We start from the raw sequence: 21,261 nt of genomic DNA, 5'->3' as shown, positions 1-21,261 counted from the left end.
CCACCCACCCCGGGAGCTCCTTGCCAGTGCGAGTGGTCTAAGCACCAGTGGCAGCAGTTTAAACAGTTACCGAGCATGATAGATGCCCTTTAAGGTTTTATGCAGTATAGTTTATTAACACCTTGTTTCCCCAATAGAAAAACATCCTCTCCCAAACAAACTTGAAAACAGCAGGGCTTATTTACAAATATAGGTGCTAAATAGCACAATTACCTAATAATCAAAACCACAAAAAAATACAAACAACCATTTGAGGTATCCTGCAGCTATGCACCTGTAACATATCCACAAGCGGGAGAAATAAAGAGCAAAATAAAACAAATCACAATGAGATGTTTTTCATATGTATATTTAAGCACATTTACACAGAATAGTAAAACATCGTAGAGGCATTCAGTATGTCCAGCAAAGTGTCCATTTAGGAATATTCCGAAGCAAATTCTGCATCCTCCTCCTGTAAGGGAAAGGGAAGAGATAAAGGGCAAGCGCAGACAGTGCAATTAAATGGATGTTTTGGGACTAGGAGCCCTGGTGCATTTATGATAAGATGAGAAACCGAATCTAATATGGGGAAAGGAACACCTACATATATTTATTAAAATTGTTGGTATCGGAGGCTCATACACAGTGTAACCAGCCGCAGGCACTAGCCTATACAAGCTGTACTCACACTAACCGCGCTTCCCTTGCCAATGCCACAGCCTATAGGGAAAGCGCTACTAGCTGCAGTAAATATGTGACCAAAAACCCACCACACCCATTTAACAGAAACCCAAAACCATGTTCTGTGCTGCATTTTGTACATGACGTTTGCAAATAAATCCACCGATGCTGGTAGTTAACCCTACTGATAGCGGGCTGGGCTCATTACCTGCTAATGGCTGCACTCTATTGGCCTTTTGGTCGGACGCTTTGGAATACACCTGCTTCCCTCATGGCTTCATACTCCTTCATTGAATCAAAGTTCTTATAGTAGTCAGCGTACGCCCTCTTCCTTGGCTCTGCCACTCCAAACTAAAAGATGGATTTTGCAGTTTAATATAACAAACCAAATCATATATTTTTGCATTTCCAATAACTTTTATATCTGTGCAAGAGGCCTTCGCTTTAATTATCTGTTGTGCTTCTTTATGCAGCACAGGTGCATCTGTTGTGTGGCACTTGCTGCTATTGGGACAGATTTGCCTGCAGTCAGTGTGGCTTCCATGTTGGCAGTGAGGAAGTTACTATTTCACAGTAGGTTTGCTCACTGCTTCAGCTGAATAGCCCAGGATTCATACTGGCAGCAGAGAGACCCAACGATTAGTTAAGTGAAAGGCAGCCAGATGTCTCATCTATTAACCAATTCCTGTGCTCATCCACACTACCCATATGGCACGACTATAGCAAGCAACAGAAATATGCACCCAGCACAGTGATCAGTGCCTGCTACCCATGACTGCTTTTGTGCATATAAGGCTAAAGCATTGTGCCCTACAGAATGGGCATCGGCTGGTACAAAGGGGCAGAAGGCATAACTGGACACTGCAGGGCTCATTTGTATGCGGTATAAAAGCCAATAATTACCTTATACAAAGCAACAACCCCGAGAGAGACAGCGAAAGCACCAATAATATGGAACCGGAGGCGTTTACCCAGAAGGCCTCTCATCTGAGGTTTAGCAAGTAGTCCAGCCGACATGATGATTCTCTGTGCACCTACAAAGGAATGGACATTCTTTATAAGTAGTTGTAACAAAGACAAATACCTAGAGATTCCAACTTGCTCACATTACAGATGCTTTCAGGAGAACCCAAGCTCCCCACCTTAACAGTAAGCTGGTGTTATCCCATACGCAGGGTCTGACACCTTCAGTGGGATATGTGCATCTCTCTGTACCTGCAGTTACTAAGGGCTACAGCAGAGCTTTCCAAGGTTGTAGCCAATGGCTTCTATAAAAATTGGGAAATATTTGTGTATGTACAATTATTCACCAGCTTATAGACAGCACGCAGGGACTATATAACCCACAATGCACTGTGATGTTCCTTTCCTTATTGACATCACATGTGCAGGGGATTGTGGGATTGGGAGGATGCAGGCTGAGGACAGGCAACTACTACATTACATTTTGAGTCTCAAAGTAGTCAGCCAGATCAGCAGGGGAACAGGGGGCGGGGCTTAGGGAACTGTTCCAAACAATATTATTGCATTAAAATTAACAAAAAGTCTGCATATGGTTTTAATGGATGTATATGGCAAAGTTGTTTAAAGTTATGTTTTCTTTTCAAAAAGCTTAAGTTGTGTTTGGGTGGAGTTCCCATTAATGTACAAAAGTAACACTACTGTGTAAATGTGTAGCTGCCCCGGCGGCACAAGCTAAATCCAAGCCTCCGAAGCAGAGATACAGTTTGTATCAGGGCAGGGTAACCATAAAAACCCTTCCTTGTTTCATATTACTGGGCCAATGTATAAGATTGGGTAAAGGACAATATGGATGATCAAGGGCACCTTGCCATAAAGTAGACACCTTGCAAATAAAGAGAATATAGATCAGAACTGGAGTTTTAGTGCAGCTGGATATGAATTTATACGCAAACATTTGTTCAGAGCCCGAGGTGCGTAACATGGCACATTGACTCACACACTGAAGGGTATATGGTGTTACTTTAGTAAAGTGTATAACAAGCATATCCCAGGCAGATGGAGGTGCCATATAGGAAACCATTCAGTAGGAAGGGCAGGCACTCCGGAAATCCATAAAGGTAGAATAGAAGCTCAAAATTGAAGTAAAATCAAAAGGTACTTTATTTTAATAATACACATACAGGCTATAAGGCTATAAGGCTTCTTTATCGTATGTATGTGTATTATTAAAATAAAGTACCTTTGATTTTATTATTTTATTTTGAGTTTATATTTTCTAAAGCTTTATCAGATGAAGGCGCCCACACACACACACACACACACACACACAAGGGAACAAGGGAAATGGAGTTGGTACCAATGGCAGGAAAGCTCCCCACAAAGAATGAGAAGTGACAGCAGCAGCATGGCACCCTGACCCCCACCCTGACCCCCACCCTGACCCCCACCCTGACCCCCACCCAAGCCGGTAGCCATGTAACCGAGTGTGCCTGTGCCTCAGGCCAAGGAGCCAGCTCAGTATTATTAGTACCAGCAGGAAGCAGCGGAGGATCAGTAGGGAGATGTGTATGGAACTATGGCCCCTACTTACCGACACCCCCGGGATCTCGCTGCCCCCCAGTACGAGCCGCTACAGACCCTGTACAAACCCCCAGCCTATCAGACCTATAGCCATGAAAGTGACATTGAGAACCTGAGGCCCGCAGGGGATGCTGGGAGCTATAGGCCAATCACCGATACCTTACCGACGATACACGCTTTGGATAGGAGTAGTGACTGCCTGTAGGCTCCGGTCCGGCTGCCTGACCCACTGCTTCCGGATCCCATTCGCTAGTCCTACGGGGCGCACGTACACACGCCGCCTCCGCAAGGACAATTTAGTGCGTGAAACCCGCATATCCATGCCCTGTGCCCGCCCAGACTAAAGCACACAGCCCGGGGTGGGGAGTATGGAACAGTTTTCCAGCCGAACCCCAACAAACGCCACTCACCTCCAACCAAGCCGCAATGCCCTTTCCCAATGAGACCGGAGCGGAAGTGCGTTGCCGGAAGATATTGTTGCGCAGGGTTGTTGGGAGGAGCGATACGTGCGTGTCAGTGCGCAGGCGCAAATGAGCGCCTGAGGATAAGGGACAGTGACAGCTGAATGAAGGGAGAAAAAGGAAGGGCAGAGAGCGTATAACAAGCCTTTAGCGGCAGCATTTTTTTAAGAGAATAATTCGGTGTTGGTGACTGTGCTCATGGCAGGCTGTTTCTGGTGCAGCTGGCCTCCATTCACACTCCTCAACTTTTCCTTTGAAAAACTTTTACATTTTCGGAATGTTGACATTGTTTGTTTGTTGCTGCAGGAGAAGAAGTACCATTTGCTCCACTTATTTCCAGTCATATGCCTTATTTTGCCCTGAGAGGGATGTTTAATGTGTGTGCAGAATGCTGGCAGGCTTCTATAGTCTTGCCCTAGGGCAATGCTCTGGTACCAAGGGCCAGGAGTTTTCTGGGGGAGGGCTGATGATGGAAGTCAGTTTTGTCCACTCCCTTTTTAAACCACACCCATATTAATACAAAAATTTTTAAGACCATATCCACATTGGTAGCACACCAAACCGACAAATGGTTGGTGCCCACTGTAGGGATATTACTCATATGTGACTGAAAGAAGTTTACTAAGTCATAATAAGCCATACGCTTAAATCCATATGCCTCTTCCCCTGTGAATAGCACAGCAACCCCCCAGTGCAGAATTATATACATTATGGATCCCCTAACAACTTTTTACAAATGCTAGGACAAACCCCTGCCAGGTTCTGCTCCCAAACACCATAGGGCAGGCAGAGTATGGCACACACAGGCAGCATAGGGCAGGCAGAGTATGGCACACACAGGCAGCATAGGGCAGGCAGAGTATGGCACACACAGGCAGCATAGGGCAGGCAGAGTATGGCACACACAGGCAGCATAGGGCAGGCAGAGTATGGCACACACAGGCAGCATAGGGTAGGCAGAGTATGGCACACACAGGCAGCATAGGGTAGGCAGAGTATGGCACACACAGGCAGCATGGGGCAGGCAGAGTATGGCACACACAGGTAGCATAGGGAAGGCAGAATATGGCACACACAGGCAGGGTAGGGCAGAGTATGGCACACAGGCAGCATATGGCAGGCAGAGTATGGCACACACAGGCAGGGTAGGGCAGAGTATGGCACACACAGGCAGCATATGGCAGGCAGAGTATGGCACACACAGTCAGCATATGGCAGGCAGAGTATGGCACACACAGGCAGGGAAGGGCAGAGTATGGCACACAGGCAGCATATGGCAGGCAGAGTATGGCACACACAGGCAGGGTAGGGCAGAGTATGGCACACACAGGCAGGGTAGGGCAGAGTATGGCACACAGGCAGCATATGGCAGGGAGTGTATGGCACACACAGGCAGCATATGGCAGACACAGGCATCATAGGGCAGGCAGAGTATGGCACACACAGGCAGCATAGGGAAGGCAGAGTATGGCACACACAGGCAGCATATGGCAGGCAGAGTATGGCACACACAGGCAGGGTAGGGCAGAGTATGGCACACACAGGCAGGGCAGGCAGAGTACGGCACACACAGGCAGCATATGGCAGGGAGAGTATGGCACACACAGGCAGGGTAGGGCAGAGTATGGCACACACAGGCAGCATATGGCAAGCAGAGTATGGCACACACAGGCAGGGTAGGGCAGAGTATGGCACACAGGCAGCATATGGCAGGGAGTGTATGGCACACACAGGCATCATAGGGCAGGCAGAGTATGGCACACACAGGCAGCATATGGCAGACACAGGCATCATAGGGCAGGCAGAGTATGGCACACACAGGCAGCATATGGCAGGCAGAGTATGGCACACACAGGTAGCGTAGGGCAGGCAGAGTGCTGCCTGTGTGTGCCATATACTCTTTCTACCCTATGCTGCCTGTGCCTGCCCTATGCTTCCTGTGGGAGGTGAACTTGGCAGGGGTTTGTTCTGGGAATTTGTTAGCAGTTGGAAATAGCCATAAAATGGTCCCTAAGGTGTGTAATTATATGCTGGGGGTTGCTGTGCTATCCACAGGGGAGGAGGAATCATATGGATTTTAGGGTGTGTCTTAATATGACATAATATAATTTTTTTCACATATGAATGATGGTTGATATCCCTGCAGTGAAGACCAAGCCTTTGGGTTTTTGCTGCACTACCACCATTGTGATAAAATGGGCGTGGTTTGAAGTGGGTGTGGTTTAAAAGGGGGGAGTGGTCAAAACTGGCTTCCATTAGCGGCCCTCCACCATGTATGCGCGAGAAATTCCGGCCCTCGGCACTGCAGAAGTTGGACAGCACTGTGCTAATGTATTTTATACATCCAGGAAGGGGCACTTAAAACACAACTGAACTGATTATAAACCGATAGACAATTTTATCTATACTCCTACTCCTAATGATTTCCCTAGAATCCCATAGTCATGTTTAAAGTTTAAGCTAACATTACAGCTGAATTACAGCAGTTTTTCAAATGTTTTAAAGCTTCAGTCTTAAACTATTGACTATCTATTCCCTTCACGTATACTTAATTAGTTATCAGTGAGAGTTAAGGTGGCCATACACGCACCGATATTATCGTACGAAACCTCGTTTCGTACGATAATCGGTGCGTGTATGGCATGTCAGCGAGCCGACCGATATCGCAGGAAGCTGCTGAAATCGGTCGGCTCGCCGATCGGCCAAGTTAGAAAATTTTGATCGGGCGCCATAGAAGGCGCCTGACCAAAATTCTCCCTTCAGAGCTGAATCGGCAGAAGGAGGTAGAAATCCTATTGTTTCTACCTCCTTACCTGCCGATTCAGCCCTGAATGGTGTGTGGCGGATCTGACGATGTTTCGTGCGACCGACGGTCGTACGAAACATCGTGAGATCGCCACGTGTATGGCCAGCTTTAGGCTGGGTTCCCAGTGGGCATTGTGTTCCCTGTAACAGAGGAACCCGACGCAGTGGAGCTGCCGCACCGTAACTGTGCGTTACGTCCCATTTAGTGAAGCATACAGTCAATGAAAAGCTTCATGGTCACTCAACGTGTTCCTTTATGCACTGTGTGCATTGGGCTTTATTCTTATAGCAGAGAAGTAATTAATTATGACTGTTTGTGAATTGGGACATTTAAACTTGCTTTATTTTTTTTTTTTATTCCCATTTAAATTTAGTAGGAGTCGGAGTCGGTTCATTTTTTGCCGACTCCGACTCCAGGTACCCAAAATTGCCTCCGACTCCACAGCCCTGGTTCTTCATGAAATTAATTCTGCTTCCCACTGGGGTTTTAATAAACAAACAAAAAAATCCATAAACTGTGTTTGTTTCACATCTTTACTCTAGTTGTATAGCATTGTTTCTTGAGTAAAATTAATGTCTGCCGAGCTACTGGCTAAATGATGTAAGCATAACATCTACATTTACGCACTTTGGCACACAAGCAATGTGCAATGAAACGCACACAGAGGGAATTTGCAGAAAAGCAGGGAATTTGCTTTGTAAAAGGGATTTCCCAGTCCCATGCTCCCTGAGTTAAAGCTGCCCACAATCTTGACATACACAAGGCCACAATTTTTGTGACCCTACAAACAGGCAAATGTTCTTTAGCATCAGTGAGCTTTATATTTCCACCCCCACACCCCAGAGAAAAACCCACAGCTATACTGTGTGCCAGCCGTGCATTGCAAATTGGTGAACCAATCTGGGCCAGTGAGCAGGGTAAATCTGTCACTGACTCCCAGCATGAGTATGTTGGTTGTAGCTAGAAATAATGTTAGGCTAAGGAACAAATAAATTACATATTTATTATTTTTAAAATAGAGACAGTTCTGTTTAAAGTATTTGAGGCTGTCCCTTGTTCAAGAACGAACCTGGAATGCAGACAACATAGACAGATACTGCTTTCTATAATGGTAATACAAGCGTAATCAAATTAGTTTTCTTAAGCTGTACATATGTGATAAGATCCACTCACTGGGCAACGGTATGGATCTTTCCCCAATATGCCCCCCTGCCCTTAGGTAAGCATATCAGGGATCCATACTGTTGTGATCTGGTCTGGACAAGAAGCTCAAATCTGCCTTATCGACATCTGGCCAATATTCAGACAGATATTGGTCAGGTAGGCCAGTTGCAAGGTCCCATGCACAGGCAGATTTAACCTGAAGGGGCCAAAATGGCAGCTTAAATCTGCACGTGTATGAAAAGAAATGTAAACCCTTGAAACAAATAAATGTAACATTTCTCAGGGCACTCTTCTAAGCACCTCTGCTGTTTATATTATGTTTTCTATAATATGAAATGAACATAGTTACATAGTTACATAGGGTTGAAAAAAGACCAGTGTCCATCAAGTTCAACCCATCCAAGTAAACCCAGCACACCTAACCCACACCTACCAATCTATACACTCACATACATAAACTATAAATACAACCAATAGTACTAACTGTAGATATTAGTATCACAATAGCCTTGGATATTCTGATTGTTCAAGAACTCATCCAGGCCCCTCTTAAAGGCATTAACAGAATCTGCCATTACCACATCACTAGGAAGGGCATTCCCCAACCTCACTGCCCTCACCGTGAAAAACCACCTACGCTGCTTCAAATGGAAGCTCCGTTCCTCTAATCTAAAGGGGTGACCTCTGGTGCGTTGATTGTTTTTATGGGAAAAAAGAACATCCCCCATCTGCCTATAATCCCCTCTAATGTACTTGTACAGAGTAATCATTTCCCCTCGCAAGCGCCTCTTTTCCAGAGAAAACAACCTCATCAGCGCTACCCACTGTTCATTTCAGCCGACTTGCCTCTGTCTGATGAACAATGATTTCTCAAGAAAAAGAGAACATGTGCTTTGCTTAGAATTGGCCACAGAAACATCAGGAGACTTTTCTCCGCTCCCTAACTCCATTTTCTAAGCAGAGCAACATCACAAGATGTTAATTTTCTGACTAAGTTTATTTTCAGTTGACTGTAACCTATTGGGCAAAATAATGACCCCATCAGTGGGGTTCGGGCATACTCCAGTAAGGGTCTTTGTGACAGAGGGGCCCCCAAGAGAAACAAACATGTAAATCACAGGCCACAAATGTGTTGGGATGTGTAGGAGGGGCAGGTCATGGACAGGGTTTTGCCAAAATGGAAATAATTTTTAATCGGGGCCCATTCTGCTGGGCAGGATCCCATAGTTCCCATGAGAATGGCAGCCATTAATGTCTGGGATATGTAAAGTCATTTTCCTGTAGAGCCAGAGCATTTCTACTTGCTTTTCCTTAAGTGTTTTTAATCAATTAGTAAAATGTGTTCTAATGTTTCTAAATGGGCACCAGCTAAGGACAAGCAGTTCCGTCAGTAACTAGCAGTGTTCCTAAGCCCAGCTAATAGGTTTTTATTAAACTCGGGGGCAGTTCCTTACAGCACATCTGGCCGGGCTCCACATGCTGCTTTATAAACAAACAAATTCCCATTGAGGAGTATTAGATTATTGCTACAAGCAACCTCCAACTGGCTATTAATTAGTGCCGTTCTGCCAGGAAGCGCTGGACCCAATGTACATGGGACCCGCAGTGAGTACTCACCGCGGGACAGAAATTAGAAACATTTGCACGTTTCAGTGAAGAAAATGCTATATATATATTGGAGTAATTACACTTTGTGGTTTATATTGCTTATTTCGAGAACAGCCTCCCAGTTAAGCATGAGTAGTGCCCTAGAACTGAGATCTTAGTCAGTTGGGCCCAGTAGAGATTCATTTTAAAAAAGTTTAAGCATCAAAAGGGAATACAACATAAATAAAAATAAAATATATATAAAAAAGTGCACTAACATGTAAATATAATTAGTGATTATTAGAGTTCCAATTCATTAGTCACTGCATTGGGTTGGGTCCAGAGTCAATAAAATACTAATAATTAAATAATAATGCAATAAAAATGATATGCAAATAAAGTTGAATATCTAGGCCCGGTAAACACATTCACAGAACACTAAGCAGTACCATACCTCCTATACTGCTCCAATTTCCTTTTGTACAATGTGCTTTTACCCAGAATTCTTAGGGTTAGCAGGCAGGTTAGTAGGTATTAGACTTGACAGTCATGGTGCAGTTACTGTATTGTCCACTAGGTAGCAGGATTCCACCAGAGGATTGTGCAGAAGTATAGTTAGGGTAGAATAGCTTTTGCCTTAAGGTGGACTTCCTGCACAAGGGCCTCTAGAAATACCTGCTGACAATGAATAGAGACTGAATTTATGAGAGATTGAATACAATATCTAAGCATGTAGAATAATGTATTACTCTAAAAATTTGTTAACATCATATTAGTTTATTGTTGTTACCTATTTCATGGGTGGCAGTGTAGGTTAGAAAATCACCTTTGTTGAAGGCTCTGAAAGTCCATGTAAAGGAGAAAGTAGTTGGCCCAGTCCTCTTTGACTGATGGCGCCAAGGACCTTGAGGACAGTTTCCTCAGTAATGTGCCCAAGGTTAGAGTCTCTACATTCAGCACTACTTTCATAGCTTCTGTGGAGCTCACCTTAGTTGGTGAGAAGGAGGTGTAGGCAGCCAAGGCTCCACCTAGAGAGATCCCTATCTTTGCCCCTGAATGAAAGATCCCTCCCTACGGAGTGGCTTTTCCATAGTATATGGGCAGAATAGTAAGCTCTGTTGGAATGGCTTTCTCTTGAATGGGTTAAATTTATTCAACACTGAATTTAATTTGCTGCGTATATATTCACCCATTTATGCATGTTCCTTTGCAAAGATGACACATACCTTTGATGGATTATATTGTTCTACATATCTTTGTGCTATCAGCACTGTTTAAATAGAGATGCCACCTGGGGCATCACCCCACCCAGTGATATGAATGTTTGACCTACTGCTAAAAATCCAGATCAATGGTCGGTTTGCCAAAAGTGGGTAGATATGATCAGTTCACATGGAGGCCAGGCACAGCCATAAGTTTCAGACCAGTCAGCAAATGGGACTTTCCTAGATATAATTTGGGCATATTGGGCTTTACACAGGCAGATAGGCTACTGTTCCATTGGGTGAGTTGGCAGTTAGTATCTGCCACTATATATTCTGTACAATACATTTTTTTCTGGTGCAGTTCAAAATTTCTCTTGTTGTGCCAATGTGACACTTGTGTTTTCAGGCCTGGGTGTTATGCAAAGCTTTTACATACACCACTGAGTTTCAGGAATATTTAACCCTAATTATCCTTTAGGTTAGGCTTCCATCCAGCTCAGCCATCGCCCAAATGTCACACTAACTGGCTTTCAGGTTGGACAAGTTATTAGAGGGAAGGAATGTCATTCACTCTCCTGTTTCCTTGGTGGCCAAATTACAAACTACAGAAGTTGTTAAACTGTGCTTAATGCATCCGCACTCCATATTAGAAATATATGCTCTCCATATTAGAAAATACCCTGTATAACAATGTGTCCATATATTATAAAGTCATATTACAAAAATAAACAGGCTTGATTTATAAATCATTGCATTTTCCAGTTTTTAATAGAGGAAAACAGCTCCATCAAAAAATGTTTGTCCTGATATATACACAAACACATGAATTTTAAAAGGTAGAACTATGACTTGAACAAATATTAATTCTGGAAAATACAAATGAAGTACAGCAGGTATCTGTTTCTGAAGAAGATATTTGATAAATAACCATAGATATTTAATTATATTTTACAGCATAATATATCTATATATATATATATATATATATTGATATTTTTTGGATTCGACCAAATACTGAATTTTCTACTTAAAAGATACAGCTGAATAAAATTAGCATGTTTACATTTTAGCAGTATTTGCTAAACACATCATCTGCCCTTAGTTGTCAACTTTAAAAGGAACGGTTCACTGTAAAAATAAAACTGGGTAAAATGGAAAGACTGCAAAATAAAAAATGTTTCTAATTTAGTTAGTTAGGCAAAAATGTTATCTATACAGGCTGGAGTGGGCAGATGTCTAAAATCATAACATAATAGCCAGAACACTACTTCCTTCTACCTACTTCTACTTCAGCTCTCTAACCTCTTAGTTACTCTAAGCTGTTAGCAGTCAGTAACCAATCAGTGACTTGATGGGGGGTGGGGCATATAAGACATAACTGTTCAGTTAGTTTGTGAGCACACAAGTCAGATTCATACAGTTATATCCCATATGGCCCCCATCAAGTCACTGATTACTGACCGCTAACAGCTTAGAAGGCTGAAAGCAGAAAGTAGAGTTCTAGCTATTATTAGATTTCCATTCACTCCAGCCTTTATAGATTACATTTTTGCCTAACTAACTATATTAGAAATATTTTTTATTCTGTGCAGGCTATTTTACCCAGTTTCATTTTTTACACTGAACTGTTCTTTCACCTTTTATATGCTTTGCTGTTAACCACATCATTAGGGGGGTTAGGAGGGGGGACGCCTATATGCCTATATGCCCCCACCCAATAGCAGCCTTTTTTTGGACATTAAACACTGCATTCTGCTCTGTAAATGACCCTGTTGTGTGAGTTGCAAGGCAGAGTATAGAGTAGAAGCTCTTGGCACTTTTGGGAAAACTGTGTGAGGAGTGCTTGGTGACCCAATCTAATTGGCTGATATAGCACATGAAAAGCAAATGTACATGTGTCCTAAGGGTTCAGATTCAGTTCTAGCCAATACTCAAATTTGTCTGAATCTAAAGTGAAAATAGTGGTGATTTGGCTAAATCCCAAACCCTCCAAAAAATAAATGTAAATTTTGGCCACATCCAAATTTGACCAGTCCATGAAAGGTCCCTGGGATTTGTACACTGCCTTGCAGCAGGATTCAGACCCGTGGCTACATTTTACTGGATAAACATTAAAAGCTTGTTCTCTGTGAAGTTTGATTTCAAAGCAGTGAAATTCACAAAAAAATTTTAATGCTACAATAGTCATTTACTTGAACCCTGGACACAAATAAAAGAGGCCTAGCCATGCCCCTTAGTGCTCATGTAAAAGGCATTTGTGTCCTGGGTCTGACTGCCCTCAGCACCTAGCTCTGTATTTGAAATTGTGTGAAAAATTCAACATGTATGTTTTCAACAGAAATTTGTGTGAAAATGCCCCACTGCCCTATGTGCCTTTTGTTAACCCTTCTACCCAAACTGTCCTTATAAGCTAAGAAGACCCTCTTAATAATGTATTCTACTTTAAATAATGGCATGTGTTGCGCTTGGGTATGGTTTAAGTGTGAGCACAAGTGCATGATGTTTATTGAAATGGCTTCTTGCTTTCAGGACAGCAGGGTACTTCTGATCCCCTTCAGGTTTGTGTCACCCTTAAAAAGACAAACAGAAAAACAAATGATCACATGTGAAAAATATCATTTATATGATAAAAAGCAGGTTTTGCAGGTAACTGACACTAAAACAAAATCCTTCTCTGCGTTGCTTTGTAATGTTCTACTGTATAAGCTGGACAATTATCACTGAAAACCCAATATTGCTGTGCAGTATTCATACAGTAAGTACAGAATTGCTTAATTAAACTGCAGTGAAGATCTGACCACATAAATATAGCTAATATTAGGAATGCACCAAATCCACTTTTTTTCTGATTCGGCCAAATCCTGAATTCTTTGTGACAGATTCAGCCGAATACTGAACCAAATCCAAATTTGCATACACAAATTAGGTTCCAAAAGGCATAAAGGTCGGCAAGGGAAAAAGTTCCAACTTCTGTGTTTACGTGACAAAAAGTCACGTGATTTTAAAGATTTGTATTCGGTTTGGCCAGCAGTTTAGATTCAGCCAAATCCAAAGCCTGCAAAAAACAATGAATCTTGGCCAAATCCTGGATTCGGTGCATGCCTAGCTAATATATATATGTTCACAAGAAAATGAGAAACTATAGCAGGTTTACAATGAAGAAACATAAAAAATGTACACTTTATTCTATTGCTCAAAAAGTTTAAAGAGAGTGCATGTAATAAAAACAAAGCACTAAATATAGTTAAACTGAGGGACAACTACCTTGTGACAAAAAAGAAGGGAGCAAGGAAAGCTAAGCTGGGACATCAAGGCAGCTCCAGACTGGGATTCCAAATAGGCCCTGGCATTTCAAGTACACAGAGGCCCAAACAGCCCCCACCAACCCTATAAATGACAACCTTCTATGGCTTCTTACAGCAGCCCCTCTGGCATTTGCCAGAACCCACAGATTGCCAGTACAGCCCTGCATCAAGCTGTGTCTACACAAAAGTTACCAGGGGGTGACAAAAAGCCGCTCCTGATAACTTTAAGAGCCAAATTAACAGTTTTTTAAATGGATAAACAGCTCTGCTAGTGCAGAGTGCGCTCTCTACACTAGCGATGCGGCCCCCCTCCCTGGACCCCCTCTGACGCTGTAAAGGTAAGTGTGGGGGGGCAGCATCGAAGGAGCCACTTCAGGGGCCAAAAACGCCCCTGAGTGGGGGACAAAATGTAAAGAAGGCAAAGTGAAGTGTCCTGGAATGGAGTGGGCATAGGTTGGTGGCGGGAGGAGGAATTGGTGACTGGGGTATGGACCCTTGGGGTGGTAGCCCCGGTGAGCCACGTACACCCCAGTCCGAAAAAGATAGGTCAGTATCATAGAAGCTAGAAAAAACAAAGCAAAAGGGAAAAAAACATTGCATTTGCTTATGAATGTGCCCACAGTCACAAAATTAGATATAATGAGGTTCCTAATGTGAGAGGAGAAGAACACAACAAGATCTGTTTTCATTTAATGCTTCAGGCACAGGCAATGGTCACACACTGTGTAAACTTTATGAGCAACAAAATTTATCACCGGGGCTCCACAGAAACCAGTTTCCCATGGTCATTTGGCCCAATATTTGAAGTCATTTACTGACTTAAAAAGAACATCCTATGACAATAAATTTATAAGCATATTATTAAAATATAATATTTATAAAAAAATTTTTTTTCAGCATGACGTCTGCAAAGAAATAAAGTGGAAAGAGGGCAAGTACGAGATGTAACTGTTTGCTGGAAATGATAATCCAATAAATCCATATGGGGGTGCTTTCTAAATCTGTTTCAAGGGCTTATAGTCTGTGATCCTGCAAAACCAATACTACTCATGGTGTAACTTGTGGTGTCTCTGGCTCAGTACATACCATGGTATTCCTTTCTACTGCACACATCACATGTGGGATTCATTTTTTGATGCAGATAATGATCATCGTATTCCATGACATTTTCAAAGTGAATTAAAATTAGGGCAATCTGTCTCCTGTTTAAGTTGAGTTAAAGTTAAAATCTAATTCTCTGCTTTAAGGGCAAATAATGTATGCATCAGATGCAGTAATTCAGAGATTAATAAATCCGTCTTTCAGACACGTGGGAGGGTAATTATTAAGACAAAGTATTTCTCTGAACTAGAAATGTGAATGCACTGACCATCTCTATACAATGTCTGTTCAACCACAGTTTTTATATATCGGGTGTATCCTGGCCATTCCCATTACCAGGACTGCCATGAGTAATTATTGGACCCCATACTACTAAGTTAGCAGAGCCCCTCTCCCACTAGGACACCTGTGGTCCCTGGGTCGTATGATCTGCCAACAAAGTAAAATGGGGCCTTATGGGAAAAAAGCCTTGCATGCATGGCCACACCCCTGATCTACCTTGGCCATGCTTCCAATTATGCCCAAGGTTTAGATAGGTCAGCATGGGTTTATGAATGTGAGTGTATAGATAGGTCAGTGTGGGTCTGTATGTGAGTGTATAGATAGGTCAGTATGGGTCTGTATGTGAGTGGATAGATAGGTCAGTGTGGGTCTGTATGTGAGTGGATAGATAGGTCAGTGTGGGTCTGTATGTGAGTGTATAGATAGGTCAGTATGGGCCTGTATGTGAGTGTATAGATAGGTCAGTATGGGTCTGTATGTGAGTGGATAGATAGGTCAGTATGGGTCTGTATGTGAGTGTATAGATAGGTCAGTATGGGTCTGTATGTGAGTGTATAAATAGGTCGGTATGGGTCTGTATGTGAGTGTATAAATAGGTCTGTATGGGTCTGTATGTGAGTGTATAGATAGGTTGGTATGGGTCTGTATGTGAGTGTATAGATAGATCAGTATGGGTCTGTATGTGAGTGTATAGATAGGTCAGTATGGGTCTGTATGTGAGTGTATAGGTCAGTATGGGTCTGTATGTGAGTGTATAGATAGGTCAGTATGGGTCTGTATGTGAGTGTATAGATAGGTCAGTATGGGTCTGTATGTGAGTGTATAAATAGGTCGGTATGGGTCTGTATGTGAGTGTATAAATAGGTCGGTATGGGTCTGTATGTGAGTGTATAGATAGGTCGGTATGGGTCTGTATGTGAGTGTATAGATAGATCGGTATGGGTCTGTATGTGAGTGTATAGATAGGTCAGTATGGGTCTGTATGTGAGTGTATAGATAGATCAGTATGGGTCTGTATGTGAGTGTATAGATAGGTCAGTATGGGTCTGTATGTGAGTGTATTGGTCAGTATGGGTCTGTATGTGAGTGTATAGGTCAGTATGGGTCTGTATGTGAGTGTATAGATAGGTCGGTATGGGTCTGTATGTGAGTGTATAAATAGGTCGGTATGGGTCTGTATGTGAGTGTATAAATAGGTCGGTATGGGTCTGTATGTGAGTGTATAAATAGGTCGGTATGGGTCTGTATGTGAGTGTATAGATAGGTCAGTATGGGTCTGTATGTGAGTGTATAGATACGTCAGTATGGGTCTGTATGTGAGTGTATAGATAGGTCAGTATGGGTCTGTATGTGAGTGTATAGATAGGTCAGTATGGGTCTGTATGTGAGTGTATAGATAGGTCAGTATGGGTCTGTATGTGAGTGTATAGATAGGTCAGTATGGGTCTGTATGTGAGTGTATAGATACGTCAGTATGGGTCTGTATGTGAGTGTATAGATAGGTCAGTATGGGTCTGTATGTGAGTGTATAGATAGGTCAGTATGGGTTTATGAATGTGAGTGTATAGATAGGTCAGTATGGGTCTGTATGTGAGTGTATAGATAGGTCAGTATGGGTCTGTATGTGAGTGTATAGATAGATCAGTATGGGTCTGTATGTGAGTGTATAAATAGGTCGGTATGGGTCTGTATGTGAGTGTATAAATAGGTCGGTATGGGTCTGTATGTGAGTGTATAGATAGGTCAGTATGGGTATGTATGTGAGTGTATAGATAGGTCAGTATGGGTCTGTATGTGAGTGGATAGATAGGTCAGTATGGGTCTGTATGTGAGTGTATAGATAGGTCAGTATGGGTCTGTATGTGAGTGTATAGATAGGTCAGTATGGGTCTGTATGTGAGTGTATAGATAGGTCAGTATAGGTTTGTGTGTGCTGGGTTCACTTGGAAGGGTTGAACTGGATGGTCTTTTTTCAACCCTATGTAACTATGGAGCCCCTGACTGCAGAGCTCCTGTATCCCCCTGATGGTGACCCTGCAAGTGACACCTCTGGCCACAGCCCCCAGTCCATTTTCTACATTCCCTGAAGCTCCCTGATTATGAAGACTTTGGATGCATTTTAGTGCTTTTCAATGGCAGGGTTTTCATACAATTCAGGTGCAAATCACTGCACTGTTACCAGAAAGGATAGTGCAACAGAAACAAGAATAAAGCTACTGAACATATCACCCCAAAAATTCTACCCATAAATACAACCTTGTCTTAGTATTTTATTTAAAATATATACAAATGAATAATGGTTTTCTAGGCAAAACATTGACTCCTACAAGGCAGCCAAAAATAATATTATAGGAGATTGAAAGGTTACATAGCTAGATTTCCCCTAAATGTTAATACATGCCCCCTTCTGAAACACAGCTTTAACTTAATCTGCATCATTTCCACCTCTTTCCTGTTCGCAAACAAACCTAGCGATCATGTTGTGGCAGAGAGAGGCATGTTCATGGTGATTTATTGCTACAATAATTGCCTTTTCATTGAGCTGGAATTGGATTTTGACTTTCATTCTCCAATAATATATATATACATGTATGCAATACTCAAATAGGAATATGTAGTGTAAGTAATTTATGCTTCATTCGGTCCCTATAGCCATGTTGTGTCTCCTGTGTAATAGACAGAAACCATAAAACATCAAATATCCTTTCTTAAAACCAAAATAACCAACAGAGCCTTCAAGGGTGACAAGTACATGTAATGAATTAGCATTTTTTGTGGTTTTTTTGTTTGCAATGTTCTTGAAACACATATTTGTACCTTACTGTGTATACAGCCCGGTGCTGCTGTTACCGCTAGTATGTAACAGAGGAAGGCCTGTCAGTGGGTGCGGATGAAGATCTGTTGGTTCTTTTTGAGGCTTCTGTTCTTACACTGTAAAGAGACGAAATATCTAAAGGGAAAGGAAAATGCAAAATGTCAGATCCAACATAGGTCTTGCTGCACACAGCGACCTAGTATGTGATGTACAGATGCAATCATTACCAGACAGAAGGGAGCTCCGCGACTTTTTTTCAAGATCTTCCTGAATTTTCAGAAGCATCCTTTCCTTCTCCAAAGCTTCAACATACTTAGAATAACTCCAAGATACCTAACACATGGTATTAGAATGTTCCATTATATATCTGAAACTTTTACTGATAATATAGGTGCCATAATGTCAAACTGTAAATATGGAGCAGACTGTAGGGATGCAACTGGCACACATAACTTCCCACCTGCTGAAGTGATGTTCCATGGTTGGCATATTTCATATTATATATAGTAATAAGCAGTGTCAGCACTCACAGGGTTTCATGATAATATCCAAAAAGGAGACACATTGATAGATGCAAATACTGGTGAGTTTTATTCATATTATATATATATATATATATATATATATTTATATCAATATTTTTAATTATTGTCCTAAGCCATTATGTGCTAAGCTGTTATGCATTCATAAAGTCTGTTCCATTTTCACAATGCAAATTTTCGAAAGTAAAGAACCCCTTTTATAGGCATGTAATATTTGTTTTTGGCAGGTTTTACTTATAAAAAACTCTTTCTTTGTTTATAAATTACCAGCCCAGCTTTTGTGGTCTCATTTGGTTTCTCCATATTTGGGTTAGAGTGTTATGGGTATGAAGGCAGCTATCAGTCATAAAGCAGGAAGTGACTGTTGGGTTTAAGAAACAGAAAGGTGGTGTGGCCTTATGAGTATCTGAAGTATATGCACGCTCATGCACAAAAAATTGCTAAGACATTTTTCAGAATGTAAGTTCACTTCTCTGAATTACTAAACATTACAGACCTACAGGCATCATCAGAAAAACAGGAATGTTTTTGTATTATTGCGCTCATAGCCTTGACTTTAGTCAAGGCCCCTTAATACACACAGATATAGGCAAATATTTTGCATGTATCAGCCATTCAACACAGTTCTAGAATATTTAGGATAGCAAAAATGTACACCCAAATTTCACCCAAATGAGATAGGGATTTCAGGTGTATCTAGGAGAGCAAATGGGCATTCTGCCCAAAATCTCACCCTAACTGGCCTTCAGGTTGATACCTTATGCTACTGATTGTAGCACAGTTTGGGAACCACTGATCTAGATGGATCATATAATATATTCCTTAGTATTCCCTTTTCTGAATCATTTACTTCCCCTGGCAGCAGCCTAGCTAAGCCCTGAAGGAAGAGGTTATAGAGATTTAAGGTAAAACCTGAAACCCAACATATAGGCTACTATCAAAGAGCTTCATAATGGTGTTAAATGTTCACTGGTAGTAGTGTCATGATTAAAAGCTAACAATCCATATTCTTCTCCAAGGGAATCAGGAAACATTGTATTACAGACACATGTATCGAAGGGCCCTTTTTCTACTCTGCATCTAGAGAAGGGGCATTACCTTAAAATACTGCTTATGTTATGTTCATATTAAATGAATATGACTCTGTGCTCTACACCCTGCAATACTGTGTAACATCATTATCCAGCATGACATAATGCTTGGTATAATAGAGTTTTTATTCCATAACTGTTTCATCTTTAGCCCAGAATTCTGGAAAGACTGTCTGCAATAAAAAGCCATTACAGTGGGTTCCGTAAAAGTAATTATAAACATTTTACCAAAGCAAATGAAATAATAGTTTCTTGACTTTGTGTTCTCACATTAACAGCCTTTTTCTGCATGACCTGTAGCTGTTATGTGCTAATATTTAATTAAAGTGACTGCATATATGTAGGAACCCTTCCAACCTGTCCAAACCCCAAACCCTCACCTTTTTCCTACTTCCTTGTAAATGGAGCCTTTCTCCATATCATTAGTGAGAGATAGATAGATGATAGATAGATAGATAGATAGATAGATAGTTGAAAGATAGATAGATAGATTATCATTTGTAACTGTGCTTTTCTGTCCTGTAGGGCCCCTTTAAGTGTGGGGCCTCTTTAGTGCCCTTGAATAGAACTACACTGTTTTCTTTAGCAAAGGTATTCCCTGCTAATCTGACTGAGCACCTTAAAGGGAAAAGTAACTCTATTACCTTCTGTGGCACTGTTGGGCATTTCTATAACCTGTTTCTCATTACTTGTACAGGTATGGGACCTGTTATCCAGAAGAATGCTCGGGACCAGAGGTATTCCGGATAAGGGGTCTTTCTGTAATTTGGATCTGCTACCTTAAGTTTACTAAAAAGAAGTATTTAAAACAGTAATTAAACCCAGTAGGATTGTTTTGGTTCCAATAAGGATTAATTATATCTTAGTTGGGATCAAGTACAAGGTACTGTTTTATTATTACAGAGAAAAAGGAAACCATTTTTAAAAATGTGACTTATTTAATTAAAATGGAGTCTATGGGAGATGGCCTTTCCGTAATTTGGAACTTTCTGGATAATGGGTTTCCGGATAAGGGGTCTGATATCTGTACAATAGTTTATATAACATGGACTGATGGGATGCAGGTTTTGCAACATTGCCAAGAAACATAACAGTTTGAGGTGGACAGACAGTGGCTACACTTACATTCCTGCTTTGTCCAAACCCATCTGCCACATATCCATCATGTGCAAATCCATCCCGTGCATGTCCCCCGTATCCAGATAACCTGTCCCCGCTGTAAGTGCTTTCGTTATCACCATACAAGTCGGATAATGTTCCTTTCCTCTTAGCCTCCTCTTGCTGTTGCTGTAAAAATGCAGAATTTTGCAGAGCATTTAATCCATAGAAACAACTGAAATGTATATCTTATTTTTCCCTCATGTAAGCAGTACAAAGCAGAGTCCCTCTACAAAATGCTTTATGCTGCCTTAAATTTGCATTTAGTGACATTTTAAGACCTGGATCCCAGTTTTCTTTTACCAGTATTCCTGGACCTACCTGATACAGGTATGGGACCTGTTATCCAGATTGCTCAGAACCTGTGGTTTTCCGGATAAGAGATCTTTCCGTAGTTTGGATCTCCATACTTCAGGTGTACTAAAAATCATTTTAACATTAAACAAATCCAATAGAATTGTTTTGCCTCAAATAAGAATTAATTATATCATAGTTGGGATCAAGCACAAGGTTATGTTTTATTATTACAGAGAAAAA

The 21,261-nt window shown here is 41.7% G+C and overlaps 2 protein-coding genes across 5 annotated transcripts in view; both read right to left on the bottom strand.

The window, feature by feature from the left end:
* Positions 1 to 333: 333 nt before the first annotated feature.
* Positions 334 to 3,645, bottom strand: cox6c (cytochrome c oxidase subunit VIc). Of its 3 annotated transcripts, none has more exon segments than NM_001011180.2 (4): positions 334 to 454; positions 872 to 1,014; positions 1,567 to 1,697; positions 3,618 to 3,645. In NM_001011180.2, coding segments are annotated over 2 exon segments (240 nt in total). In that variant the 5' UTR covers positions 1,681 to 1,697; positions 3,618 to 3,645; the 3' UTR covers positions 334 to 454; positions 872 to 888.
* Positions 3,646 to 11,168: 7,523 nt separating this feature from the next.
* Positions 11,169 to 21,261, bottom strand: part of rgs22 (regulator of G-protein signaling 22) — a 46,514-nt gene continuing 36,421 nt past the window's right edge. The window contains exons 24-27 of one of the 2 annotated variants that reach the window (XM_002934418.5): positions 20,692 to 20,853; positions 18,161 to 18,266; positions 17,936 to 18,068; positions 11,169 to 13,000 (exon numbers count right to left, since the gene is read on the bottom strand). In XM_002934418.5, coding sequence (XP_002934464.1) covers positions 17,971 to 18,068; positions 18,161 to 18,266; positions 20,692 to 20,853 — 366 coding nt within the window. In that variant the 3' untranslated portion in view covers positions 11,169 to 13,000; positions 17,936 to 17,970. The remainder of the gene's footprint in view (positions 13,001 to 17,935; positions 18,069 to 18,160; positions 18,267 to 20,691; positions 20,854 to 21,261) is intronic. The other variant, XM_018095160.2, reaches the window with a different exon arrangement.

The sequence above is a fragment of the Xenopus tropicalis genome, chromosome 6 (assembly GCF_000004195.4).
Source record: "Xenopus tropicalis strain Nigerian chromosome 6, UCB_Xtro_10.0, whole genome shotgun sequence".
In the NCBI taxonomy this organism is placed as follows: domain Eukaryota; kingdom Metazoa; phylum Chordata; class Amphibia; order Anura; family Pipidae; genus Xenopus; species Xenopus tropicalis.
The sequence above is the reverse complement of the archived record's forward strand: the minus strand, read 5'-3'. Positions and strand labels throughout refer to the sequence as shown.